A 26,463-nucleotide genomic window follows, 5' to 3' on the forward strand; every position below is an offset into this window, starting at 1 on the left:
CTTTATAAATAAAGAGATTTATTTAGCTCAGTTTTAGAGATTCAAGTCTTGGCTCTGCTAAGGACCTCAGTGGATGGCAGGAGCACATGTGTGTGTGAGAGAGATCACATCAAGGGAAAGATCACATTGCCACATAGAAAGCCTGAGAGGTTTGGTTCTTATAGTCCCTTCTGTGGACATGCCTCCAGTAGGCTCCACTTCTTAAATGTCCCATCCCCTTAACACCACCATACTGGGGACCAAGTCACTGGCCTTTAGAGACAACCACATCTAATCCATATTAGTCTTCCCTTCATTCTGGGGCTGATAGGACCAGCATACCACAGAGCCTTCTGGACACAGTCCTCACCACCACCTGCAACTGGATGGGATCCTGGTAAGTTGGACTCATCATCAGAGACAAAAAAAACACAGAGGAGAGTAAGACAGTCAAAGGTTGGAGAGAAACAGTTAAGGTGTATGTGTCATGTGGGGGGGGGTTTGTCAGCACAGCCAGAGACTGCTGGAGTCCAGCAGTGTTCAAATGGACAATTAGATTTGGGAGTAGTTCGAGTGACAGCTTTCTTAATAAAACCAAACCTGGAGACTTCATAGGCTAACCTGGGCAGGAGACACAAACAAAAACTCGGTAGCTTTCCATAGTGCCTGAATCTTCCTTTCCCTTGGGGCCTTTTGTGTTCTGCCTCTAAGCTGAAAATACAAGTTTACCTGATTCCTCCCATAGCTGTGCCAAATTCTGCATAGATTACTCTGCATAGTTTCACTGGCCAGGTGAACTTGGATGTAACCTTCTTAAAGACTTAAACAAAACACTCAGGGATCCAAAACTCTCTTATATTTGTTTATTTATATAAACAAACTAATAAATCTTAAATAGTGCTTACTTCTTGCCAGAAATTGTTCCAAAAAATTTATAAACATTAACTCATGTAATCTTCATACAACCTTAAGATATTCTTTTCATAGTAACAAGCTATGATCACTGTCTCAGTCCATTCAAGCAGCTAGAGCAATATACCTTAGGCTGAACAGTTTATAAACAATAGAAACTTATAGCTCACAATTCTGTAGGCTAGGAAACAAACAGATTCAGTGTCTGGTAGGGCTTGCTCTCTGAGTGATGGATAGTTCCTTCTTTCTGTGTCTTCACATGGCAGGAGGGATGAATGAGCTTCCCTGAAGCTCTTTTTTTATTATTTTTTAGTTGTAGTTGGACACAATACCTTTATTTCACTTATTTATTCTTCTGTGGTGCTGAGGATCGAATCCAGGGTCTCACACGTGTGAGGCGAGTGCTCTACCGCTGAGCCACAACCTCAGCCCTTCCCTGAACCTCTTATAAGGGCACAACTCCACTTTTGGAGATTCCACCTAATAACTTCCTAAAGGTTGCCATATTTTGTCCCGTCCGGCAGGACACATCAACGTGGGCAGCGAACCTAGATGGGGAGGAATGAAGGGACAAGAGACACGAAAGGTGACAGCAAGACAAAAGTTCTGATCAAGCTGCAAACTTTTATTGTTCACACAGGGGTATTTATATGGTGGGGATGGGGAAGCTCTCTTATCGGTAGTTGCTGGATGTCTGCACAAGGTGAGATAACCGCAGGATGTTTCAGGAAGATAGGTTTCAGGAAGATAGGTGGCCGCAGGATGTCTCAGGTGAGATAAGTAGCTGCAGGATGCCTCCCAGGCAGGATGTCTCCCAGGGGGCTGTCAGGCTAATCTTTGAAGGAGAATTTCCTTCTAGTCCCTGACAATATTTTAGTACTTTTGCATTGGAGATTAGATTTTTAACATGAATTTCGGGGAGTCACAACTTTCAGACCATAGAAATTATCGTCATCTTTGTGTTTCAGAAACTATTAGGACTATTATAACTCCTAGGAACTATCATCATCATCATCATCATCATCATCATCATCATCATCTTTTTTATAGGTGAGGGAATCATTGCCCAGAGTGGTTAAATCATCTGCTCTAAGTCAGACAGCTAGTAAGTGGCAAAGCCAGAACTTCAAGTCAGGCTGCCTTGTCCCAGAGTTCATGTTCTTACCACCTTGCTATTACCTCTCAGTACTGAGTGTGTTAAAATACACCCATATGGGGGATGGGGGGATGACAGCGGCCAGCATCTCATTAAGGGGTCTTTCTTCCTGCCCAGAATAATCCAAGTCACCCTAAGACTTACAATTTCAGATGATTAGTAAATAACAAAGCACAAATACTCAAAAATATATTTACAGAAAGTGAAGCCCCTGATAGATCTAGTCCACATAGGTTCTCTAACTAGACAAAAGACAAAATGGCTCTGGTGGTTTATTTAAGAGGGTACATCAAAGGCAGGGATAAGGTTTCAAGGGCGGAGTCTTACGGTCAGCAGGTTGATTGATATCTTGGCAGGTCACACCCATCTCAGGTGCTGTATGGGATCTCTGGCAGAGCTGAGGGGGAAAGAAGTTCACCTGCATCAGGCAGTCAGTCCCTGTGGGGGGTGCCACGGGGAGTTCCCAATGCCAGACTTATCCCCTCAGGAGGCTACTATGCACAACAGTCCACACACAGCCCACAGATGGCTCGTGACACACCCACGTTTCATACTCAATATATTATTATATATTATAGTCAATATAATATATTTTTCCATTAAGATTTTTAAAAATGTTTATTTTTTTAAAAATGTCTATCTATAAGGAGCTCACTGAATCTATGATTGACTGTGATTTCATAGCAATTATGATGGATATTTAGGAAGTCTTGAGCGGTGAGAAAAAAAATCAACTTACAGATTGTTTTCCAATAGAATACAAATTTAAAAACATGGAAGTTGATTAATATTTTGTTTTGTAGAGACTCATTTAAACATTTTAGTTTTACTTTTTCTTTTTGTGTTTTGGAGTCTATTGACCTTTTCATGGCTCAAGTATTTCTGTAAGCATGTGGAAAGAATGAGCCTAAGTCCTGCCTATTCAGGGGTCAGTCAGTTCTCCTTAAGGGCAACAAGGAAATAAACTCAGAAAACCGAAGCCAGGCTAAGATCTGCCAGGCTTTCTGTCTTGTGGAGCTCAGACTTGGCTCTTCACCTGCTCTGCTGCTTGGTGCTCCCAGCACTTTCTGGTCTTGGTCCTGGATCCTCTGCTCTGGAGGCCCAACTTCCTACCTCCCAGATCCCTGGGTCCAGGGAGGGGTAAGCTCATTATCCATAAATCAGGAGGCTCCTCCTAGCAACCAGCTAGTGAGGTGCTCAAGGTAACTCACCTCTCTGTAGACCTATGCAGGTGTAACTTCCCTCGGTGACACCATATCCTCACAAATGCGTTTTAAATTAGGGTGAATCCCATTGCAGTGGACACTCAGTTATGAATGGAGGAAAGAGCTGTGATGAGCTATTTGCCTGAATGGGACAGAGAGAAGGAAACTTTAGGAAGATATGCTGCCAGGATTTAAAATACTTCACAAGTAGGGGAGAGGCAGAAGGCTTTGCAGAGGAAATGACGTTGAATTTGGGCAAGGGCAGATGAGAGGCACTCTGTTCAGAAGTGAGTGCATTGAGAGGGAAAAGAGCCACCCTGCTTAAGGACAAGAGGTTTGTGTGTGGTGCTGGCAGCAGTTAGCCACAGATTCCAGTTCATGAACCTGCCAGTGGCTTTGGGACTTTCCCAAAGCTCAGTTAGCCAGCACCCGACTCTGCCTTAGGTATTTCTGCCTGGATGAAGAAAATATGCAACTTTAGCTTCCTTGCTCCTGAAAACTCTGCCTTGTGTATGTGATTATTATTATTATTAGATTTTTGCTGTGTGGGGATCAAACCCAGGGTCCTATCTAGCTAGGCAGGTGCTCTACTACTGAGCTACATCTTCAGCTCTACCTTGTATTTGCTAGATCCTCCCAGGATATCTACTTTACACTCCTACAGCTACAGGAAAACCTATCATTTGGCTCCTGGTCCCCTCCCGCTTTGGCTTCTGGATCTGTTTGACACTACTCAGTGGAGATTCTGGCCTGGCAGGGCTACTGCGGCCCTAAGAGTAGGTTTAGGGGTTAACCAGCATATTCTCTAAGAGGACAAGTCTTTCAAGTCTGATGCTGAGGTCCCAGGTTAGGATCAGGAAGACAGAAAAATAGGCCTTTCTGGGGACCCAGCTACTAAGAGATAGCTGAAAGATTGGGTACAGCAGAGGGAAAATGACAGACATTATCCCCTGACCCTGTCTTGTCTGCCTCTCCCACATCAAGAAAGGATAAAGGGCTGAACTCTGTGGCACACACATGTAATCCCAGCAGCTAGAGAGACTGAGGCATGAGGATCACAAGTTCAAAGCCAGCCTCAGCAACTCTGCAAGGCCCCTAAGCAACTTGGCAAGACACTATGTCTAAATAAAATATTAAAAAGGTCTGGGGATGTGGCTCAGTGGTTAAGCACCTCTGGATTCAATCCCCAGTACCTCCTACCCCACCAAAAAAAAAAAAAAGAAAGAAAAAGAAAAGAAACTCCACACCCTATTATTTTTTAAAGACAGGGAGGACCTCACTATGTCGTTTAGGCTGTCCTTAAACTCCTGAGCTCAAGCAATCCTCCTGCCTCAGCCTCCTGAGGAGGAACTTCAGAACTCAGGCATGTGCCATCAGGCCTGGCTTCACCTTGTTATTTTTGAGGCAGAACCCATTTGCTGCAGACAGTGAAAATACCGGGTGCTTGCTTTTCTGATGCCCATTCCAGTGAGGATGAGAGAGGACCAAGAGAGGACCAAGTGGTCAGGATCACTGCCCTAGACTTGGATTTGGGAAATAGTGATGCAAAAAAGAAAATATTTCTGAGCAGCGGCAGCAGTCTCTAGGCCCAGTGGGTACAGAGGGCTGCCAGCAGCGACATCTAGTGTTCCAGCAATGGCTTTAGCAGCCCACATGGGTTGTGCCAGTTTGTGCTTCTGCCAAACCTAGTTCTGCTGCCTTCTTGGTAATTTCGTGAGCTAACCAATATCCTGCAATAAATAATTTCTTTCCTTAAATAGACCAGAGTTTCTGCTTATGGATTCCAACTGAAAAATTTGACGTAGACATTGGCCAAAGTCCCAGAATATGCTAGATAATACATTTGTGCAGAGACTGGATTTTCATGAGACATCCAGGCATTGGAGCCTCTAGACAGCCCCTCAGTATGTAACAGCAATGGGAGGCTGGTGGTAGGGTGAAGAAGGGAAGGCTGGGATTGAAAGTAGCAATGGAGACAGATTTGATAGAGGGGGTGAAAGGGGAGTCAGGTGGTGTAGGACTCCCATCCTATCCTAGGTCTTGGCTCCAACCTAGTTCTACCCTCAGCTGCCTCATCTGGGCCAACCCCAACTCCATCACTAGCTCCCTACAGCCCCAGGTTCAGCCAAGTCCCAGCTCAAGGCTCAGGGGATTCAGCTTGGTTCTCCATTCACTCAATTGGTGTGGTCATCCAAATGGACTTGTTCCTATACACCATGAGCCCCACCACCTTCTTGCTTCATTACCCATCTCAACAATGACTCTGGGTTACCCATTACTCATCTCCCTTATCCATACACACCGAGTTCTGTGTCCTTATAACCTTCTCAGGTTATGTTCTTTCCTCATTCTTCCAGGCCCTGGGTTTGGACATTGAGATCTGTGCTGACTTCTTTTGGCGTGGTCTCTGGGTGAACTGGGGAAGGAGAAGGTCCTGGGAAGTGACCCAGTGAGAGGCAGCTCTGTTTGATCTTAGAAGCTCTAAGATCAACTAAATCAAACACTGGAACAAAGGACCTCAAGTATGGCAATGTTTCCTGTGGGTGACGCCATCCAATCTTGCCTGGAAATCCCCATCCCCGCCACCCCTGCCTTTTCTATCCACTTATATAGAGAGAGCTCCCTGGTGGGTGTACCCAGGAATAGCTAAGCTCAGCACAGAGCTTCCCTGAGGTTGCAGGCCCCAGAAGTCCCAAGAGCCTCCTGCAGGGGTTCTCATGGGAAGCTTCAGGGTCATTTTATAGTTGACAAACTATAGACACACTCCCGGATCCCATGTCCCCAAAACAAATCGTGTCCATACATTCCTTGATCTTCTCTTATGATCTTTCTAAAGACTCCTCTGGTTCAGCATCTGCTTTTGGGGTTTTCTTCACCTAAGCAGGCATTACTAATTGGGTCCATCAGCCAGCCACTCTTTCATATGATATTGCCACATGCTGTTGGAATACCAGGCACCAAGTTCACTCATTCAATGATTCTTTTGCTGGGTGTTTCTCTCATCCAATAATTTATCACTCACCTTTGTTAAATCATTCAACAAAGATCACTTAACAATTTTATCTTTGGATGTGAAAGAGATCCAGAGATTTATAATTTATATAAATATAATTATAATTTATATAATTTACAATTTATATAAGGCCCCTCCAGGGCCTCATGGTGTAGGAATGACATAGGAATGAAAACTAGAGGACAAAAATGAGCAATTTCACTGCCGACTAGAAATTTTCTGATGGAGGTTAACAAGGCAGATTAGGAGTGCAGGAGAATCGAAATCTTGGAACAAGTATGTACATCTTCCCGGAGCATTATATCTTTGCTTGAAGACTTAAGAAGAAAATAGTAAATTTATCTAGTCATTTAGAGCATGATTTTTCCTATGAAAACATGCACCAAAGATTATTATAAAGTAAAATGCAAAATACCACATGAATTTTTAACATAAAACAAGATATTTCAAAGAAATTTCCCCCACACAAAAGTCTTGTCACTGAGGTTCTCTTTCGCCTCCAACTGTGGCTAAGTCCTCTCTCCTCTGCATCCAGTGTCTAATACTTGTGAATGCTACTTCTGTGGAAATTTGTGGGAAGTAGCAGTTAAAAAAAAAAAAAAAAACATTTAAATTCTTTTATTTGGCCTTCAAGGCCTTTTAGACAGGACCTCTGCCCCTATATCTTCATCTAACATTTTTCTCCTACACACTGTCTGTTCTCTACACAGCAGCTATTTACAGCTCCCCAAACAATAAACAATGTGCCAAGCTACTTCATGCCTTTGTGATTTTCCACAGGCTGCTCCCTTTGCCTGGGATGCCCCTACCCACACATCCATCTGGCAAACTCCTACTCATCCTTCAATACCCAACTCAAGGGCTCCTCTTCTGTGAGGCCTCCCAGCAGGCCCAAGCTGAGTGAGTCAGTTCCTCCCATGCACCACTCTGCATGTCTATGTCCCTCTCCTGGTGCTGGCATCTCTTTTCTTTATGTGACTGTTTCTCTGATTTGATTTGGCAGCTGTGGGAAGAGAGAATGTATCATATATATATATATATATATATATATATATATATATATATGTGTGTGTGTGTGTGTGTGTGTCCGTCCCCAGTTTTAAGCACTGTTCCAGGCATGAGAGGTGTCTATAAATATTTGGTGTAAAATAATAAGTCAGACTTTTCTTTTTTACTCTTCCTTTCTTTTTTTTTTATAGAGTTGTAATAAGGAGACCACCATTTTCTCATAAACTTTGGGAAACACTAAACAAAACGCCACAAAGAAAAAGAACAAAAATTTCTACTTAGTCTCTTAATAGACATTCACATTTTATAACCCACATGATTCTATTGAGAACTCACCAGACTAATGGGGTTCCTTGACCACTGGTGGAAGCAGCCAGGTGGAGAAAGGGCAGGAGTACCAGGAGAGCCTAACCTAGCTCCCCTGAGTCCCAGCAGCAGCACTGGGGGCTAACATATATTCAAGGATCATGTCACTTACTTATACATGTACATACAGTGACTCATTTTATTGAATTTTATGTGTGTATGTGTGTGTGCGTGTGTGACTGAGGACTGAACTCAGGACCTTGCACCTGCTAGGCAAGTGCCCTGCCACTGAGCTAGACCCCCAGCTCTCATTTAATTTTCATAACAACCCTATTAGGTAGCTTCTATTATTATGCCATTTTTAGAAATGAGAAAACCAGCACAGTGTGATAGAGCAACGTGCTTACAACCAAATAACTGAGAAGTGGTAGAACAGTATTCGAACCCAGAACATCTAAATTAGGGCTCCACCCTTTCAATTTCTATGCTATATAAATTACCTCCATGAGCAACAGACAGTAATTTCAGCTAAGAATATAGGAAATGTAAGGTAGAAGAGGAATGTGCCTTTTCATAACAAATCACCCCACTTCCAGGTTCTGGGATGCCCTTCTGAGTTCATAAGCATCATACTTAAGTGCTTAGCTTTCCTCCCAGACTCAGAGGTTCCAGTCTTCTTTCTACTTCACCTTAGGAGACGACTGTTTCAATTGGTTTCATTTATCTTAAAGTAGAGTCCTCACAAACCTTCTTAAGAAGCATGCTTCCTGCCCTCCTGAGTGGCTTGAGGACTTGCAGGCTCCACCATCCTGGTGGCTTTCATAACAGCACTCCCACCAGCTGGGAAAACCGGTAGGGCCACTTTCCCAAGGTGTCTGTGGCAGGACTTTAAACCTTCATAGACTCTTGTACCCCACTCAGAACATTTCAAACAGATGCATGACATATGCCAAAATCCAGAAGTGAGTGAGAAAAGGCTAGGAATGTCCGTGGAGCAGGTAAGTAGCTAAGGGCAGGTGGGAGCAAGTAAGGCTTGAGGAGGGATCTGTAATGGAAAAGTAACTTAGACAGATACACCTTTGATTATTATGAAGAGTCTTATACATAAAATAGAGGAATTTGATTTTTCCCCCTATAAGCAATGGAGAGTCGTTGAAGGTCATTCTGTTTTTTTAAGGTTTACAGTCTCACAACTTAAGGCAGTTGTTTTTCTTTTCCTTACAGGCACTTTCTCAGCAATTAGGAAACACTGCCACCATGTGGTTATAGGTTGATGCAGGCTACAATCTGCAAGTTGCTGAATTTTCAATGGTATTGTTTAATAATTAAACCAAAGAACACATCTTTTGATTCAAACAGCTGAAGTAATACAACCCTGACCTGTTAAAAAAGAATGCTTATTATATAGTTTTTCAAGAAATCAATAGTTGGGTTCAATTCTCTCATCTCTTTGCTTTTAAAATTCTAGGCTGTCTTTCTTTAGAGCTCCTGATGGCAAAGATCTCTTTTATTCCCAGACGCCCTTATTTTAGAATCATAAATTCTCTGGCCCTGCGAAGGTTCTGCTCTTTCCAGGGTAATTTGCATCAAATTATCTCCAGGATATTTTTCTCAACCGTGGCAGGTTCTGTTTCACTCCTATGTCTGTTCTTCTCGTATGGTTCCCACAATTTAGACAGATCCAAATTCAAATATTCCCCCCCGCCTTTTTTTTTTTTTTTTTTTTTTTTTTTTTGCTTTTTTTAGTTGAGTGATTTGGGACTAATCACCTAACCTCTCTGAGCCTCAGTTACTGCAACAGTAAAACCGGGATGGCAGTTTTTTCATAGGGTTATTGTAAGGATGAAACGATAACATGTAAAAAGTGCATGGCATACCATTGGTCCTCATCTTAGGGAGTCCTCTCCTTTCTCTTCCTCCTTGAGGGCATGCCCTTGTTGAGCACGAAGCAGGCACCCACTGGAGGTCAATGTGATATCCTAGATTTACTGGATCCTCAGCAACGTTTGGGTGAACAGAACTAACTACTCGTTTCCTTAGGCTTCGGGGACCATCCCTATTTTCACGCGTGATCAGCTGCCCCTGAGTTTGCGAAGGATTTGCAATCCACGCGTCTCCTCTGTGCGCAGCTGGTGGCAGGTGCGTGGGCGTGAGCCGGGAGGGGCGGGGCGAGGCGACATCCATTCCTGGCCGCTCCCTATCGGGGGCTGGGGGTTGTGTGTGGATAATTCAATCCCCGTGGGACTCAGAGTCTGGCCTCACCCGCGGCTTGGCGGATTGGCTGACAGTCTCAGCCTGCCCCCGCCCTCGGTACCCCTCCGCGTCCCAGGTGGCTCAGGCCCCTGTGGTGATCTCTGTTTACGGAGAGAACCTGTTCAAGTTGGGCTCCATCTCTGCAGTCGCTCCACTCCCGGGCCCCGCCCGCCCGGGAAGCGGGGAGAAAACCCGGTCGAGCCTTCCCCTCCCCCCACCGCTTAGAGAGGTCGGGTAAGGCGAAAGGGGTGTGTGGGAGGGAGAGCCCGCGGCTTGGGGGATCCAGCTGTTCCCCAACCCGGTACCCCACGAGCACCCAGGAGTTCTGTCCCTAGGCCTGGTTCCCTCACCCACGCTCTGGGTGACGTGCCCACCCTGGGAGAGCAGCCCGAGAACGGATCTCAGTAATGCTAGCTCCTAAGAGGACGCTCAGGAGCGGAGACCTCACTCACAGTTGTTTCCCCACCCCCACAGACGGTGATGACCCCCAAGCCGCCCGGACCCCCGGACGGGGGCTGGGGCTGGGTGGTGGCGGCCGCGGCCTTCGCGGTGAATGGGCTCTCCTACGGGCTCTTACGCTCCCTGGGCCTTGCTCTCCCTGACCTCGCCGAGCATTTTGACCGAAGCGCCCAGGACACTGCGTGGGTCAGCGCCCTGGCCTTGGCCATGCAGCAAGCAGCCAGTGAGGGAGGGCCCAAGGTGGGGGGTGGGAAGGGGGTGTAGGAACTGTGAGTATAGTGATGGGAGATCCAATTAATTACTAGACAACTTGAGAATGAGCGACTGATTATTGAAACCAAGTTCTAGAAAAGAGTGGGACTTGAGGTCAAGGGGAGGAGCTATTAGACCCAGGGAGGAGTGTGAGGCCAAGCAAATAGCCAATGAGAAGTGTTGCAGAGAGTTTGGGGGTCCAGGAGCGTGTCTTCCGTTGATTTCGACCCCTTTTAGGCCCAGTGGGCAGCGCTCTGAGCACACGCTGGGGGGCGCGCCCGGTGGTGATGGTTGGGGGAGTCCTTACTTCGCTGGGTTTCGTCTTATCGGCTTTCGCCCGAAGCCTGCTGCACCTCTACCTCGCCCTGGGCCTCCTCGCCGGTGAGGGGAGTGGCATGACCCGGGGTGATGATCAGGGGTGATGGTGGGGATAGGACTTTCTTGGGAGTTGGGGTAACGAATGAGGTGGGGGGGTGGCTTCTGCTAGAAGCACGGCTGGGAATGCTGGGGCAGGCATCCCTGGAACCTGCCTTAATCTCACTTTATCTATTCGCAGGCGCTGGCTGGGCTCTGGTGTTTGCCCCTGCCCTCGGTACCCTCTCCCGTTACTTCTCTCGCCGTCGGGTCTTGGCTGTGGGACTAGCACTCACTGGCAACGGGGTTTCCTCCCTGCTTCTGGCGCCTGCCTTGCAGCTCCTCCTTGACGCTTTCGGCTGGAGGGGCGCTCTGCTCCTCCTTGGCGCTGTCACACTCCACCTCACCCCTTGTGGCGCCCTGCTGCGACCCCTGTCCCTCCCTGGCGACCCCGAGGCTCCACCCCTCAACCCCCTAGCTGCCCTCGGCTTGGGTCTCTTCAAGCGTCGGGCCTTCTCAGTTTTTGCTCTGGGTACAGCTCTGATTGGGGGTGGGTACTTCGTCCCCTACGTGCACTTGGCCCCACACGCTTTAGACCGAGGCCTGGGGGGATACGGGGCAGCTCTGGTGGTGGCCATGGCTGCAGTGGGGGATTCGGGTGCCCGACTGGTCTGTGGGTGGCTGGCGGACCAGGGCTGGGTGCCCCTTCCGCGGCTGCTGGCACTGTTTGGAGCTCTGACAGGGCTGGGGCTGCTGGCAGTGGGACTGGTGCCGGCGGTGGGGAGCGAAGATGACTGGGGGGGCCCCCTGCTGGCTGCAGCTGGGGCCTACGGGCTTAGCGCTGGAAGTTATGCCCCCCTAGTGTTTGGTGTGCTTCCGGGGCTGGTGGGCATCGGAGGTGTGGTGCAGGCCACTGGGCTGGTGATGATGCTGATGAGCCTCGGGGGACTCCTGGGCCCTCCCCTGTCAGGTAAGGGCCTGAACCAGCAGATCCACTCCCAACCGTCCTCTGCCCTTGGGGTGCAAGACCTCTAAATTCCTTTACCCCTCTTCTCAGGCTTCCTAAGGGATGAGACAGGAAACTTCACCGCTTCTTTCCTCGTCTGTGGCTCTTTCATCCTCTCCGGCAGCTTCATCTATTTGGGGCTACCCAGGGCCCTCCCCTCCTGTCGTCCAACCTCACCTCCAGCTACCCCTCCCCCTGAGAGAGGGGAGCTGCTTCCGGTGCCCCAGGTTGCCTTGCCACCCCCAGGAGGCCCTCGCTCCACTCTGGACACCACTTGTTGATCATTTTCTTGTTTAAACCCCTCCCCCAATAAATAATTTTTATTTGATTTTTCTGAAAGCTCCAACTGTTGGCCATCCTAGAAGCCTGAAAATATTCTATTTTAAGATATCCCAAAAGGCTTTTGAAAAAAACAGGACCCCAGTTGGGGGTGGGGAAGGGTGTTTAGCTGTCCAATCAGTCCATTCCTCTTTGCCCAAATCCTTGCCATAACAGGGAGTCTTTGAGAAGTTGTCTGCAGTTTCAGTTTGTTGTGGGCTGGGGTGGGGGAAAAGATGCTTATGGATGCCACCTGCTCCATTTTCATTGACCTTGAATATCCAGACCTGGCAGAACAGTTCCAGCATTTCAATCTCCTTTTATTTTCCTGGAAAATATGAGAATCCTAGGTCCAAACTTCAGCTCTATCAGCCTTTTTTCCCCCTCCTAAACAAGCTACCCTCCCACACACATACACTCTGTGATTTCACCATTCCCTTAATTTCTAAGCCCCAGGTGGGGAAGAGGTAGGTAAGTGGACAGGAGGAAGGAACTCAGGATCATCACAGCTCCTGGACACCTCCCCTCCCCTGCCCTGATTTCATAAGCCAACCCACACATGGGCCCTGGTTCTTTTTGAGGTTACAATTATTGTCCGGTTTCCTTATTCAGTTTTATCTCAAACAGACACCTTTGCTTCTCAAACATCTGTCTTCAGAGAGGACACTTAGGAGGACACTAGAGTTCACATGTAAAACATGAGAAGTCTCTTGGTCTTTGATTTTCAGTTGATTCACAGCTTAATGGAGTAGGATCTCTGGATCCTTCAGAAAAGGTTGGGAGAGCAAATGAGAAGAAATGTGAGTCCTCAGCAAAATACCAAGGGTTGGCACACACAGCAGTCCCAGGACTGCTCTGGGGCGAGAAAGATCAAGAATCTTAAGGCACTCTGGTTCTGTGGATGCCTCCTTTGGGTAGGAGAAAATCTGGAGCTGTCAAGATCTGGCTTTTGGGGACTATCTCTTAGTGGAATTCAGTCCTCTCCGAGCCCCTCCTTTGTGGGCAGGGGGACTTTGGTATCCACTGCCTCTATTACAAGGTCCTGAGGCCTGGTAGTCGGAGTTGAAAAGCAGGAGAAGAAGTGGGGCAGAGTGATTAGAACTGCACTCCCTGCAAGAAGGAAGGTCCCAGCCACCACAAAAGAAGCTGTGTAGTTGCCTGTCACATCTCGGAGGTAGCCTAGATCCAAGAGAGAAAAAGAATACACATGGGTGATCTGTTCGCTGGGGCTGACAGCTTAGACCCCCCCTTTTTTTTAAACTTTTTTTTTAATACTTATTTTTTAGTTTTTCGGTGGACACAACATCTTTGTTTGTATGTGGTGCTGAGGATTGAACCCGGGCCGCACACAGGCCAGGCAAGTGCGCTACCGCTTGAGCCACATCCCCAGCCCTCAGACCCCTTTTTTGCAGGAAGGAAAGGTGCATAATGTTAGAGGAATCAAAACTCCCAAGGTAGACCAGATGAATGTGAGAATTCTATTTTCCCTAAGGGCCTCAAAGGTAATTTTCACCACCTGTGTGCCTTTAGAAAGGATCTCCAAACCAGCCCGTGAAGATTTGATAAGCCAGATTATGTCAGGCATACCTGTAGGTTTCTTTCTGGCAATTGTAGCCGTTCCACATCTTCAGTTAATAGTTAAGAGGGAATGTTAAAGTCATAAGGTTCCTGAATCTTGAGCCTGGAGTACTTTGACCAGAGTACTCAGACACATGGCCTGGGGCCCAGTAAGACAAAGGAAAATGGAAGACACTGGAATGTTATATAGATCCAGATCTGGCCATATCCTCTGAAAACCCAGGCTGTTAGCTCCATACCAAGATTTCCACTTAACTCCTCTTTGTCTTTCCAGTTAGAACTTCCCAGCCCCAATTTCTCTACCCTATGGACCCACATCAAGTCTGCTATGATTGGTCATGCAGGCTGTGAACTGTACCATACCAGAGGACAATATTCACATACACATGATGGGAATAGTTCCTTCCCCCAACTGTGCAACATGGCAGCCCTTGCCCACCTGGCAACCCCATTCCCCTTACCTGACAGAGGAGCCCCCAGTAGCCCCCCGATGCTCTCTACCATCTGCACCAGTCCTAGGCCACAGTAAATCCTTCCAGTCCCCACCAGTTCAGGCAGCACGGAGAAGGCCACTGGGGTCAGGGCTCCTGATGTGAAGCCATAGGCCACAGCCAGAACCACCAGGGCTGTGGGAGCCTGAGCCACAGGGAACAGGGTCAGTGATACCCCAGTCAGGGTGGTCCAAAGCATCAGAAGCCGTGTCACAGGCCCTGGGACTGCATCTCCCAGCCACCCAGAGACCACACGCCCTACAAGGTCAGAAATAGCAGCCACAGAGAGTAGAAAGGCAGCAGGTAGTGGGTCCCAATCCAGGTCTTGGAGATGGGCCACCAGGTGGATATAGGGTATGAAGTAGCCAGTGTTGATCAGGGTTAGGGCAACAGTGTAACGGAGGAAGGGGCCATGATGGAGGAGGGAGGTGAGTTGGGCTGCAGGGCCACCCATAACTGTGTCCTCAGTCAGGGATAGTGGGCGGAGGAGAGCACCACATGCCACCAGGTGGAGGGAGAGGGCAGATACGAGCAGTAGAGCCCCCCGCCAGGCATAGTAGTTGAGTAACCACTGGAAGAGGGGGGCAAATGCAAAAGAGGAGAGGCCCACTCCTGTCAGTGCCAGCCCTGTGGCCAGGGATCGACGGCGAGAGAAGTAACGGGACAGGCAGGCCAGGGTCGGAGTGAAGGTCAAGGCCCAGCCAGAGCCTGTCAAAAAGGAAGAAATGGGGTTGAGAACTTTTGTGGAGCTCAGGAAACCCAGTAATCCCAACAGTGCTCAGCAGCAGAATATAGCCTTTGTTCTGGAGTCCCACAGACCTGGATGTAGTCCTAGCTTTGACAATTTCTAGCTGTGTGACCCCATGTGTTTTACTTACTCTCCCAGCCTCAATTTCCTCATCTGCAAAATGGGGTTGCTACACTTTATGGGACTGGGGGAGGACTAGAGATAATATTTGTAAAGTAACTAGCACAGAACTTTGGAGTTAGACCCCTGCTCTACCATTTCTGGCCATGTAATGTTACATTGCCAAGTTGCGTAAGCTTTGAAAGTCTTTCTTTGTACATAGGCTAATGATATTCATTTCAGTCACAATACCCAGCACAATTTTACAGAAATTCTCCAGTCCCTCTAGCCTTGGGCTTGCACATACATTCTTGGATTCATTATCTTTGACTTTCCTAATTTCCCCACCAGGTTTACCAACCTAGTCATTCTCTTAAGAATTCCCTTCAGGGCACAGGTGCTACTTAAACATTCCCTCAACATTTTCCCTAAACTTTTTGGAAGGAGCAAGAAAAAGGCGAAAATCCAGTGGCCAAAGACCCAAGTATATGACTCTCCTGTCCTTGCCCAGGGTCTCACCTGAGAGCAGTCCAATACTCAGGTATAGGTGGGTCAAGGAGGTAGCAAATGAAGCGAGCAGCATACCCAGCGAGGCCAAGATGCCCCCGGTCATCACCACAGGCCTGGGCCCGAACTTCGTGCTCAGGGCACTGCCTATGGGGCCTGGGGAAGGGGAAAGGGTTCTGTGAGGACTCAGGCGTCCTTCCCTAGTAGCCTCCACACCCCTTCTCCTTCCCCTTTCGGTTCCTGTATCCCCTTTCTCTTTCGAGGGTGAGGGTCACAGGACACCGGACCAGGCGCAGCACTCACTCCCAAACTGCTGCACCGCGATTCCAATGGAGGCGATCCAGGAGACGCGCGCTGCCTGCTCCTCAAACGCCGCCACAAACTCCACGAAGAAGACTCCGAAGGAGCGAAGCACCCCGAACACCAGTGCCGACTGGAAGAAGGCTGAGAGCACCACCATCCATCCCCAGCCCCCATCGGGGGGCTCGGCCCCGCGAGCCATCTGGGTAGGAACAGGGCTGCCGCCACTAAGAGCCAACCCCTGCAGGAGCCGGGCTCTAGACTTCCACCAGTGTATGCCCACCCTGCTGGGAGGCTCGGAACCAAACGCGGGGTGGGGTGCAAAATCGGCTAAAGAGAAAGGTACAGATCAGGCGGCGTGAGGCGCCTGCGCCTTTTCCCAAGGGGTACGGTCTTAGTGAGGCGGGGGAGGGGGGGACCAGGCCCGTGCTAGCCTCAGTCACAAGCGCACGGAGGCGCAGCCCGGCTGGCCTGCAGCTGAGGGTCCAGGAAAGGGTCAGTTCGTTAGCGGCGGGCCCCCAAACGTTCGATTAGGGACCAGGAGGTGGAAATGGAGACGCGCACCGGCCTGGGTATGGATTATCTTTGGGGATGTCTACACCTGGCCAAGCGGGCCAACATCCAGTCCCTAGCTAGCCAACGAGGACGCAGGACTCCTGAGCAGGGGGTGGGGCCAGAAGGCTTGGGCGGGACTTAGAGCATTGTTCCGGACCCGCAGTGAGTGGGGCGCATGCGTAAGGAGGGTCCTGAAGAGACTGACTGGATACAGCCACACGTGATGCAGGGACCTACCGCGGGGATGCCGCGGTCCCCTGCCCACGGTGTGGGCCGAGTCGTCCGCATTTCAGCACCAAAACCCGCACATAAGGACTGGTGGTGGGCAAACTGGTTCTGGAGAGGCAAGCACTCACTTGTTTTTGAGGAATGCCCGACCCGCGTGGGGTTCCAGAGGACAGGTTATAAAATTCAAAATAACTCGAAGGAGTGCCACCGTTAACGCAGCTCCCCAAATCGAGATGGCTGGATTTCTGAGAGGTTCAAGGGCCAACGGAAAAGAGACGACGGGGAATGGGTTGTTGGACTCCTGGCATTCATTTCTGTGATGATAACACTTTTCTGTTCCCACTAACAGGAAACCTTGGGTCACAGAGACCAAAAATAACTGAAGAGAGGAAGGGCGGCTGTAAAGTCACATAGGGCTCCACCAACACCACCTACCCCTTCCTCAGTGGGGCTGGAACCTTTTCTTCTGCCTTCTAGTAACAGCCATGTCCTAATCATATTTTTTGAACTCAAGGTGGGATAAAGAGAAGTTATGACCCCGGCAACTGGAGCAATCAGCTTTTCTTACCCCACCAGTACTCAGGCCCCCTGTGAGCACCCCCTAGTCCTCCCCAGACTCCACAGCATTAACGTCTTGGACTTCAGTTCCTTCATTGTAACTCAAGCTCTGGAGGACCCCCGACCTGGGTTCCCTGGGCTCAAAGAGTTCATACCCAGCAGGATATGGTGGCACAGGCCTGTAATCTCAGCCATTCTGGAGGCTGAAGCAGGAGGATTAGGAGATCCAAGCCAGCCTCAGCAATTTAGCCCTAAGCAGCACACCTGAATTAAACCCCCAGTACAAACAAACAAACAAATAACAACAACAACAACAACAACAAAAACCCACCTAGACTAGTGGGGAAAAGAAGCAAACAGGCAAAGAAGAAGAGGGGAATGAGGTGGGGAGACTGTGTAGCTTTTGATTTCACATATGGAAAATAATCATACCAGAATTCTTACCTCTGTGTGTATGAATATGTATTCAAAATATTGGTGGGGAATATGCTAGTTGGTGTGGTCATATATAAGTGGTTAAGAACTCAGTCTTTAGAATCAAATTGGTTCCAATCTTGACTTTATCATTTATTAACTTGGTCAAGATATTGGTTTTCCCATCTGTAAATTAGGCTATTTTTTAATGGTTGTCAGGGGGGTTAAATTAGAAAATCCATGCACTAAAATGCTTAGTTTAGGGCATACCATGTAGCAGGTGAAAGTAATATTAGCTAGTCTTGTTTTCAACAGGGCATAGAGGGAAGTGAAGCTGCAGAGGGAAGTGAAGGAAGGATTTAGTTTTTTTTTCTTTTCAGGTCTGGGTATTAAAAGATTAAGAAACACAACCACATCCTGCAAATGTTGGAGGCAATTCAGGGGCCATGATATCTGACTTTTATCACAGATAAGGACTTCTAAGACAGAAGGCAGGGATAATATCAGAATTTGTGACCATTCTGCCTGAGGGCCAGACCAGAGCTATGCACCCAGGACACACATAGAACAGGGGAAAAAGTAGGAGAGGCACATGCACGGGACACTGGATAGACTTCCAAGATACCACTGCTGGGAGACAAAGGTGGAGTTGGCATGCTGGCTCTTAACTACACAGCCTTCTCACTGCCACCTCCTGTTGTCCTTGGGATCCAAGTCCCAACCATTTTCCTTAGTGGTGGTGGGGTGTCCCAAGCATTAATATCCCCAGCATAAATGCATCCCTCAACCTCTTGGTATTACTAGTGGCTTCCTAGTTTCTCCCTGCTGCCTCTGCACCTCAGGCAGGAAGTGACTTCAGACCAGCAGGATGCAGGTGGCTCCGGAGAAACTTCATGAAGTCACTGGTTCCTACACAATGAGCCGGAAGGCAAGGGCAGAACAAGGACCATTTAAGATGTGTGGTGGGATGAAACAGTGAAATGAGCACAGAATCCAAATGTTATTTAAGAGGGAAGAAATCTCTTTCCAAGTCCCCAGGTCCCCTGAGGCAAGAACCCAGAACACAACAGATAGACTCAGAGGCTTCTTTATTCCAAGGATCAGATCTTGAAAGATCTAACATCTCCACCCCCAGGCACTTTCAACCTGCTCATCCCATCTGCTAAAACAGAGATTATGGTTTCTTTTTACATGTCTCCTCTTGCTTTCCCTCTTCTTCAATTCTGCAATGGGGTGATGGGGTTTAAGATAGAAATAGGGAGAATAGCTTTCTCACTAGTCCCCAAGTGACAGCAACTAGTATTGACCTATCTTGAGGAAGTTCCACCCCGCCCCCCAAATTCAGAAGTGCTTTTTACCCTCCATCCATGTCCTATAATCAAATAGGTCCCAGGGTTACAAGGGCCAAGACTACAAATCAGGGATTCAGAGTATTATTCAACATTCCAGACAGTTGCTAAGAGGCTACCCCATCCCTAACTTTTCCCCTACTTGGTCAACACTGGAAACTTTAGCACTTAATCAACCTCTTAATCCTACCTGGCAACTTGGTCAACTAGAAGGGGCTTGAACTCATCAGTCAACCAGTCTTACTCTCAAATCTCCATTCCCAACAACAATCCCAATCATAATTCCAAACTACAATAAACCCAGAATGGAACTCAGCCTCTTTCCTCTTCCTGTGGAAGGTTCTAGTGCACTCACTGGTTCCAGACAGGAATGCAGTGATGGGAAGACAAGATCACAGATCCAGCTTTTCTAAGGTAAGAAAGCTACCAAACACCTGTGACTTAAAGAGACAAAGACGTTTCTGGAATCTGGACACTTGCCAGAAGATGTCCAAAACCCATTAAAGAAAGAAGGGGCTCATCTCAGTATAGAGGACCCCAAGGAACATTCAAACCTAGATACCTCTACAGTAATGGGTGGGTCACAACTCTATAGTCAAGGTAAAGTTTCATTTTTTTCTCCCCTAGGTCACAATATTCTTAGAGACTGGTAGAATCATAAAAGGTCATATGATCTCTGACAAGAAATTTCAGATCTTTCTCCCATGGAGGAGGGATCAACTCAGTGCTAAGAATTGGCCATAGTGGGAGAATTATGAATTCAATTCAAAGCCTTGGGTGGGCTCTGTTGTGACAGATGAATGCAGGGCAGCCAAACCCAGGTGACTGGATTGGTGAGACAGTGTAGGTTCTGAACCATCTTGAAGTAAAGACTACTGGCCTCTACTTACAGTGATTTAGGTTCCAATCTCCCACCCCGCAACTTTCAGGAAGCATTTGTTACCTCCGTTTCAGGCTCATCATAAAGGTTCCTATTACCCATGAAAAGAAAGAAAAGACTATATCTAATTCTAGCCTGCTAGAGCACCTCAAAGTCCAGAATACCAGAGAGGGTTCCAGACCCAATTCTATAATCCCACATGTTCCTAGGGCTTGCCCTAGAATGAATAAAGGTTCCAGACCTAGAATTGGAGGAGCAGGGAATGGAGTCCCCCTTTCTCCATTTTAAACAAACCAACATCAAACAAACAGGAAAAAGAACAATTGTAAAGATAAAAGCTATGACAATAACAATATAAAAACACTCAAGCCAAAGGAGAGAGCCAAGTGCTAATAATCTCTGCCAGCAGAGCTGTGACTTCACATTCTATGTTTCTGGTCACTTTTGATCACACTTGTGGAATAGGGAAGTGGGAAATGCAACAGAATGAAGGCCCTGGTGCTACCCAAAGGCTGCAATAAATTATATTTACAGATAAACCAAATGAGATGGGGACTGCAGGTGGGGGCTCTTCCCTTAAGGACATCAGGCCTCCAATGTCTCCCTGACCCCAGCCTCTAGTTAGACAATCTGGATTGCGGGGAAGAGGTTTTGACCAGCAAAACAGAGGCAGATCTAGCCTGGATCTGCCACTCCTGCTCTCCCCAGCAAGAAATTAAGGTGGCAGCAGTTTCTGATACTAGAGTGGTCTTGCACACCCCCATACCAAGATGAACAGGGAAGCCAGGTCCAAGCTTGGGGACTTCCTGGGCCCTGGGGAGCGACTGGGGTCTGGGGCACTCAGCTAAGGCCCCCCCAGGATGTGGTAGTGTACTTTGGTGTTCGTAGCAGCCCCGTGTTTCTGGCGCAGATGCAACCGCAGCTGACTCTTGTGCCGGAAATGAAGGCCGCATGGGTCGCACTGTGGGAGGACAACTGAGTCAGGTCTCACCCATTCCAAAACCATCTTTTAGGTGTTGGGCAAAGGGAAACGGTTCAGCTCTCTATAGAAAATTAGCGCTTTGGCCTTCACATCCTCCCAAATCCTCAGGGGATCCCGGGAGATAGACCCTGATTTATTTTAGCAAAGGTTTTCCCACCCGTTAATCCCTCTCTGGAAAATGAAGAAGCGCAATCCCTACTTCGGCCTCCGCCTCTTATTCACTAGGACTCTTAGTTTCCAAGAGATCTAAGGGTAGAAAGGTCCCTCCTCTCAGAGCTCCGCCCCTAGGTGAACGGAAGGTAATTCTAAGGGTTGGCCATGCTGGATACCCACATGGTAAGGCTTCTCTCCCGTGTGGATGCGAACGTGACTCTTGAGGGTCTGTAGGTGGCGGAAGCGAGTTCCGCAGGTGGGACAAGGATAGGGCTTCTCTCCGGTGTGGATCAGCACGTGGGCGCGCAGGTGCGCCACCTGGGAGGGGAGGAGACTTCAGATCACCTTCGGGAGGGGCAGAATTCTCTCCACCCCGCCCTCTAACCTTTGAACCCTCTCTGCTGGGGTTGGCTTCATACCTGTACAAAGCGCGAACCGCAAGTCTCACACTTGTAAGGTTTCTCTCCCGAATGGATGCGGCTGTGCGTTTTCAGGTTAGCTGGTCGGTTAAAACGGGCTCCACAGATGGAGCAATGGTAGGGCTTTTCCCCTATAAACAGGGAGGAAGAGAAGTCAGGGACATTGCCTTAAAAACAGTGGTGGGCACGAAGGCCAAATCCCTTTCCCCTCCTACCTGTGTGCACAGTACGGTGACTGGCCAAGTTGCCTTTGTAGCGGAAGGCAGACCGGCAGAGCTGACACTTATAGGGTTTGTCCTCGTCCCTGGGAGCCAAGGGGTCCAGCCCCGAAGAGCACCCGGCCACAGCCTCACAGTTCTGGCAGCCGAAAAACTCACTTCCTGGGAAAGGGGAGTGAGGATAGTGAGTAATGACAACCATAGTTACTAATTGAGGGCTTCTTGGGTAGGAGTGAATCCTCAAACCGAACAACAGTAAGTAGGTAAGGTTTTCTTTTCTTCCAATTCACTGTGAAGGATTCTGGGACACATTTGACTTGCCAAAGGCCATATAAAATCTTACTCTACATTTGATTCCAGAGCACTCTGCTAATTTCTTCAATAGTGGTGACAGTAGGTGGAAGCCCCTGCTAGTGGGCAGAGGTTTTGGTTTCTTCTATATTGCACCAGTCTGGATGACAGTCCACCAGCAAGGCCCTGTCAAAGTCTGGACAGACTACTCAACCCTAAATAGGGATAGGCCCGAAATTTCCAAACTTTGCTACTCATTGGAAGCACCTGGGAAGCTTTAAAAATTACTGATTCCCCCCGCTAAAAAAAGTTCTATGATGATGTTAAAAAAAAAAAAAAAATTACTGATCCCCACTTCTAAACTTTCTGATCTCTGGGTGTGACCTGGGAGTTTTAAAACCTTCCCACGTAATTTTAATTTGCAAATAAAGTTTAGGAACCACCAGAATAAGTGTCTCCTGAGTCCTTTTAACCCAAACTGGCCTGGTATAGTCATAGGAGAAAAATTGGAAAAGAGGAATTCTTACCTGGTGGTGGACAGGGCCGCTCAGAGGGTGATCCAGTAGTCTCTTGAACCCGGGATGTGAAGAGATAGGGGGCACTGACTGGAGTTCCACATTTGAACTGCCTAGCAGCAGTAGTTGGAGAAAGCCTGAGCAGATAATAAGGCCCATAGAAGAGGTTAGAAGAGATTATATGAAGAGACATTCTCTCCAAGAGAACTTGGAGTCAAAGGCCTATCCTCTGGAGGTGAGCTAATATTAATCAATGAGCCACATTCTTGGCCCTGTCAATGTCCCTCCCCACTGAGTTACCCTGGTTTCTAGTCAATTCCCAAAGGTGGGCTGGTATCTTTGAAAGGGACCCCCATCTATCTCCCTGCCTACTGATAACACAGGCTAGCCTCTAAAAAAGTCTTGGAATTCTAGACCGTGTACCTGTTCTGGAAACCAGGGATGGGTCCTTCTTCACTGCTGCTGTTGTTGGAGGCCTCATCTCCACTGGGGAGTCTGGCTTGGGGGCAAGGTTGACCAGAACTACTCTCCCCAATCAGGCTCCCTGCTTGGGAGGCCTGAGAGTTTAGCACGATGAACTTGTACTTTTTCCAGTTGCAGGCCTTGGGGTCTGGGCTGACTGGACTTGGGGGGCCTTGATTGCAGCTTCGAGATTCAGTAGGTGGGTCTGGGTGCCCTTCAGAGCACCTGGGACTGCCTGGTGGAGGGGCTGTTGTGAGTGTGGGGGGTTCTGCCTCCAGGGGTCGCAGGGAGATGCCTAGAGGTTCACAACTGGAAAAAACGTGATGGACATTAGTTCTATTTCCTAATTTTGCCTTTGCCATTGATACCTGGGACGCCACCTCACCCAGGAAGAACACAGAGCCATGATTCCCTCACCTAGCCTGGATGAAGCGGTGGCATGCCTGAACTACATGTTCCATCTGCAAGTAGGTGGCAGCCGCAAGGACAGCGGGTGCAGTGGTGGGAGAGAGGCGCAGGCGCGAAGTGTACATGAAGTCCAGAAGAGGAGCGAAGCCTCTAGCTTCGGGCCCCCCGGGCAGGGAGAGCACGTCCACCCCTACTCCTGCTCGGCCCCGGAAAATTGAATAGAAGAAGCCACTGGAGAGAGGACAGATAGGTCATGTTAGACCAAGGGACACACGCGCTGCTTTAGAAAACCCATTCCTTTAGAAATCCCGCTTCCCCACTATTAAACGGTGTTCAATTCTGGGACTCTCCCCTCTTTTTCCAGCAAGGTTTGGGTTTGAATTTCCACTCTATGGCCTATGGCTCCACCCCTTTCCCCATTTGGTCCCCACTAGCCCCAACCCTCGAACCTGCAGGCGATAAGAACGGCCTTGTGTGCTCGAAGGGGTTGCCCGCCAACCAGCAGCGTGACGTCAGTGAGGATCCCGCGCAGGCGCAGCTCGTTCAAATTGCCCAGCACGTCGGAGGAGTGGCGGGTGAATTCGCGGACGTAGCCGATCGCTCCGTCTGGGGCAGTGGTGGAACCCATAGCGACGCAGGCCTGTGGATGCGGTGGAAAGGGCTCAGGGATTCGGCAGTCTTAAGACACCTTCCCTTCTCTGCTTGTCTTTTCTCCCAAGGTGCTGCCAGAGCCAGGTTCACCATCTCCGGGCCCCAGCACACGAAGCCTCACTTAATTCGTCTCGTTAATGCTGTCCTCAACCACATCGTCGCTGACTTCCAGAGAGCTAGATCCCAGAGCGCTTGGAACGAGTTGAAGTTTCCCCACCTCTGCGTCGATGGAGAGCGTGCGAAATATCGCGCACAGAGCCTTTGGTTGGATTCCTTGTGTCCCTCCACAACCTACCTCTCTTTGCTTCTTGGCGCGCCTAGATCTTAAGTGCTTGACCCGGCCTGGGGACTCCAGAAAAGCTGCACTCCATACCCCTCCAAATCCCAGTCGAAACTCCCTTCTACGAACCGCAGATTTCTGCTACTCCTATACAGTCCCCATCCTAGTAAAGTGCAAATTCTGGGACTCAGTCTCCCTACTATCAATAAGCCCCAACCCTCTTTGGGGTCCCAGGATTCCGGCTCCCTCAGTGTCTCCTTCTTACCCCCGTCCCGCAGGGGCTGCGGCTTCTCTTCTCAAGGGGGGGCGGGGTCTCTCTCGGCCTCGGCTCCTTTATCCCTCCGGGATGTCGGGGGCGGGGGTGGAGGTGGGGTGAACGCCTGGGTCTGTATCCTTCCTTCCTCCCTGGCTTTCCAGATGGGGAACCTGGGGCGGGGTCTCCGTCTCTAAGGCGGGACCTCAGAAACACCAGGTGATCCTAACGTGGGGATTTGGGGGGCTCTAATAGTAAGAATTGAGGATGTGGGTGTCGGAACTGGGGAGATTAAGGGTGTCCGAACTGGGGAGATTAAGGGTGTCCATGATGGGAAATAATAGAGGCTCTGGGTAATCGGAGGACCGGGACAGCGAAAATTGGTGTATTGGCTTTTGGAAGAAGGTGTCACATCACGACTCCCCCTTCCGATGTACTATGTTAAGGGTGAAAAGGGGGACACCAGGTTTGGGGGAGGCCCTAGTGGTCTTCCGTGGGGTCTCAGATAGTGGAAGGGTGTGGTGTGAATGACAGGCTCCTTTGGCAGGGCCCACAAAAAGGGGGGCTCTGACCGGGCCGGGTAGGGAGAGGGCGGATATGATTTCTAGTTCGTTTCCTTCCATTGTCCTGAGACCGGACGGCTCCGCCAGCTGCTTCCCCTCGAGGAGGTGGGGAAAGCCCCGGGTGGGGGCCGAAAGACGCTCAGGAGACCTAGGCGTCCGGCCTCCCGCCCCAACTCTCTTCTGAGTCCTTTTAGGGATTCAGAGAGACCGACTCCCGCCCAAAGCCCGCTCGCTGTCCCCCAGTCCCAGCTCAATAGGTCCTCGAGCACCCGCCGGTCGGCTACGCTTTGAGGCTGGCGGGACGCCGGGGTCCAGCGCGGCAAGTAGGCGAAGCTCGGCAATGTCTGGCTCTTTCCACGAGGGGGCGGACGAGCACTAGCCTCGCCTCGCCCCGCCCCGTGGTTTCCACCCGGCTGGGGTTGTGCACAGACTAGGGTGCTGGATGGATTTGGTCTTGGCGGCTGAAACTTTGGGCTTCCTCCCCTTTGCGGTGGTTTATTTTGCACTTCTGCCTCTTAGAGGAGTTCTAGAAAAAGAGAGGTAGAGTTAGGGACCCGGGGACTTTCCGTCAGGCTGGGTTTCCTACGGAAGTGGGAAATCCAGGACTTTGGGAATGAGGGGAGTGGGTGAGACAGGGAGTGGGGCTTGAGCCTGGGGGCACAATGTTTCTTTTCTAATCAAGATATTCAAGATATCTAATCAAGATATTATTTTTAGTAAACACTAATAAGAAAATTGGGTAGGGTAAACCGAATTTACACTCAACAGAGAAGAGTGAGAGAGAGAAGGAGGGCTTGACAATTCTAATTTTAAAACTGCTGATCTGGGAGATCACACCCTCATATTTTGTTTGGGGAGACTTGGGGGGGGGCAAGGCTTATTTGGAGAAGAGGGACCAGACCAGCTGCAAAAGCGGACCTCTTTGGATTTGGTCTCAGAAGGGTATACAGTTGACCAGGAATTATTAAGTATTTACCATGGAGCTGCATATCCAGGCCTAGAGCCCTCTGGTCAGATCTGAAGTTGTCTTTACTTGAGTGCATGGAAGAACAGCTAAGTGGGAATTGGGGATGACTAAGGACACAGAATGGTGAGGTCGCTTTGGCATATGAAGGTTACTTTGGTCTCTGTCCAGTCTGGTGGTGAGAATTAGGCTAGGGGCTCCCTTTGGTATCAGGATAGAATGTTATCTGGTCAGTTATGGGGTGCCATTTGTTAGTGGGTGTTGATTTGACTGTTACAGGCAATGGGGCTGTAACACTTTGGGTACATTTGGGTGAAGCTGGGGGATAGATCATTTGGTTGAGGGTCTATGGTATGTTTGAGGCTTGAGGATTCTG

At 49.0% G+C, this 26,463-nt stretch overlaps 3 protein-coding genes and 2 long non-coding RNA genes across 13 annotated transcripts; 2 read left to right on the forward strand and 3 right to left on the reverse strand.

The window, feature by feature from the left end:
• Window positions 1-1,452: 1,452 nt before the first annotated feature.
• On the reverse strand, window positions 1,453-9,545 carry LOC114101675 (uncharacterized). The gene is made up of 3 exons (XR_003584383.3): window positions 9,457-9,545; window positions 3,259-3,394; window positions 1,453-2,444 (listed from the first exon to the last, which is right to left on the reverse strand). It is a non-coding gene; the product is annotated as an uncharacterized lncRNA (long non-coding RNA).
• A 90-nt stretch (window positions 9,546-9,635) lies between these two features.
• Window positions 9,636-12,242, forward strand: Slc16a11 (solute carrier family 16 member 11). Of its 5 annotated transcripts, none has more exons than XM_027946755.2 (5): window positions 9,636-9,718; window positions 10,307-10,514; window positions 10,781-10,924; window positions 11,100-11,867; window positions 11,955-12,242. In XM_027946755.2, the coding sequence occupies exons 2-5, from the start codon at window positions 10,313-10,315 to the stop codon at window positions 12,182-12,184; spliced, it is 1,344 nt and encodes a 447-aa protein (XP_027802556.2). In that variant the 5' UTR covers window positions 9,636-9,718; window positions 10,307-10,312; the 3' UTR covers window positions 12,185-12,242. The 5 variants fall into 5 exon arrangements, with proteins under 5 accessions (XP_027802556.2, XP_027802555.2, XP_027802558.1 ...); XM_027946754.3 differs by lacking the exon at window positions 9,636-9,718 and adding an exon at window positions 9,975-10,066; XM_027946756.2 differs by lacking the exon at window positions 9,636-9,718 and adding an exon at window positions 9,981-10,061.
• Window positions 12,243-12,520: 278 nt separating this feature from the next.
• On the reverse strand, window positions 12,521-17,081 carry Slc16a13 (solute carrier family 16 member 13). 3 transcript variants are annotated; one of them, XM_027946760.3, is made up of 5 exons: window positions 15,948-16,149; window positions 15,657-15,800; window positions 14,261-14,998; window positions 13,809-13,938; window positions 13,313-13,400 (listed from the first exon to the last, which is right to left on the reverse strand). In XM_027946760.3, exons 1-4 carry the CDS (start codon window positions 16,144-16,146, stop codon window positions 13,853-13,855), a joined length of 1,167 nt encoding a protein of 388 aa, XP_027802561.1. In that variant the 5' UTR covers window positions 16,147-16,149; the 3' UTR covers window positions 13,313-13,400; window positions 13,809-13,852. The 3 variants fall into 3 exon arrangements, with proteins under 3 accessions (XP_027802560.2, XP_071459636.1, XP_027802561.1); XM_027946759.3 differs by lacking the exon at window positions 13,809-13,938 and having other exon boundaries at window positions 12,521-13,400; window positions 15,948-17,081; XM_071603535.1 differs by having other exon boundaries at window positions 13,307-13,938.
• Window positions 16,203-17,728, forward strand: LOC114101676 (uncharacterized). The gene is made up of 2 exons (XR_011705045.1): window positions 16,203-16,286; window positions 17,077-17,728. It is a non-coding gene; the product is annotated as an uncharacterized lncRNA (long non-coding RNA).
• A 1,042-nt stretch (window positions 17,729-18,770) lies between these two features.
• Window positions 18,771-24,637, reverse strand: Bcl6b (BCL6B transcription repressor). Of its 3 annotated transcripts, XM_071603534.1 has the most exons (10): window positions 24,573-24,606; window positions 24,323-24,470; window positions 23,826-24,016; window positions 23,386-23,607; window positions 22,930-23,277; window positions 22,519-22,643; window positions 21,698-21,862; window positions 21,483-21,613; window positions 21,244-21,381; window positions 18,771-20,889 (listed from the first exon to the last, which is right to left on the reverse strand). In XM_071603534.1, the coding sequence occupies exons 3-10, from the start codon at window positions 24,002-24,004 to the stop codon at window positions 20,773-20,775; spliced, it is 1,425 nt and encodes a 474-aa protein (XP_071459635.1). In that variant the 5' UTR covers window positions 24,005-24,016; window positions 24,323-24,470; window positions 24,573-24,606; the 3' UTR covers window positions 18,771-20,772. The 3 variants fall into 3 exon arrangements, with proteins under 3 accessions (XP_071459635.1, XP_027802553.1, XP_071459634.1); XM_027946752.2 differs by lacking the exon at window positions 24,323-24,470 and having other exon boundaries at window positions 24,573-24,637; XM_071603533.1 differs by having other exon boundaries at window positions 24,323-24,601.
• Window positions 24,638-26,463: the final 1,826 nt, after the last annotated feature.

This window comes from Marmota flaviventris, chromosome 17 (genome assembly GCF_047511675.1).
Source record: "Marmota flaviventris isolate mMarFla1 chromosome 17, mMarFla1.hap1, whole genome shotgun sequence".
Taxonomy (NCBI): domain Eukaryota; kingdom Metazoa; phylum Chordata; class Mammalia; order Rodentia; family Sciuridae; genus Marmota; species Marmota flaviventris.

Excerpts from the sequence above, each read along its gene's own strand:
- Slc16a13 (XM_027946759.3), bottom strand. The coding sequence starts at position 16,146 with ATGGCTCGCGGGGCCGAGCCCCCCGATGGGGGCTGGGGATGGATGGTG. Across the intron at positions 15,801-15,947 it reads CGCGGTGCAGCAGTTTGGGA|GCCCCATAGGCAGTGCCCTG; the intron begins GTGAGTGCTGCG and ends CCCCTTCCCCAG. Across the intron at positions 13,401-14,260 it reads ACTGGGGGCTCCTCTGTCAG|GCTACCTCCGAGATGTGACA; the intron begins GTAAGGGGAATG and ends TCTTGGATCTAG.
- Slc16a11 (XM_027946755.2), top strand. The coding sequence starts at position 10,313 with ATGACCCCCAAGCCGCCCGGACCCCCGGACGGGGGCTGGGGCTGGGTG. Across the intron at positions 10,515-10,780 it reads GGCCATGCAGCAAGCAGCCA|GCCCAGTGGGCAGCGCTCTG; the intron begins GTGAGGGAGGGC and ends GACCCCTTTTAG. Across the intron at positions 10,925-11,099 it reads CGCCCTGGGCCTCCTCGCCG|GCGCTGGCTGGGCTCTGGTG; the intron begins GTGAGGGGAGTG and ends ATCTATTCGCAG.
- Bcl6b (XM_027946752.2), bottom strand. The coding sequence starts at position 24,004 with ATGGGTTCCACCACTGCCCCAGACGGAGCGATCGGCTACGTCCGCGAA. Across the intron at positions 22,644-22,929 it reads ATCCCTGGTTTCCAGAACAG|GCTTTCTCCAACTACTGCTG; the intron begins GTACACGGTCTA and ends TTATCTGCTCAG. Across the intron at positions 21,863-22,518 it reads GCGGCCCTGTCCACCACCAG|GAAGTGAGTTTTTCGGCTGC; the intron begins GTAAGAATTCCT and ends CCCCTTTCCCAG.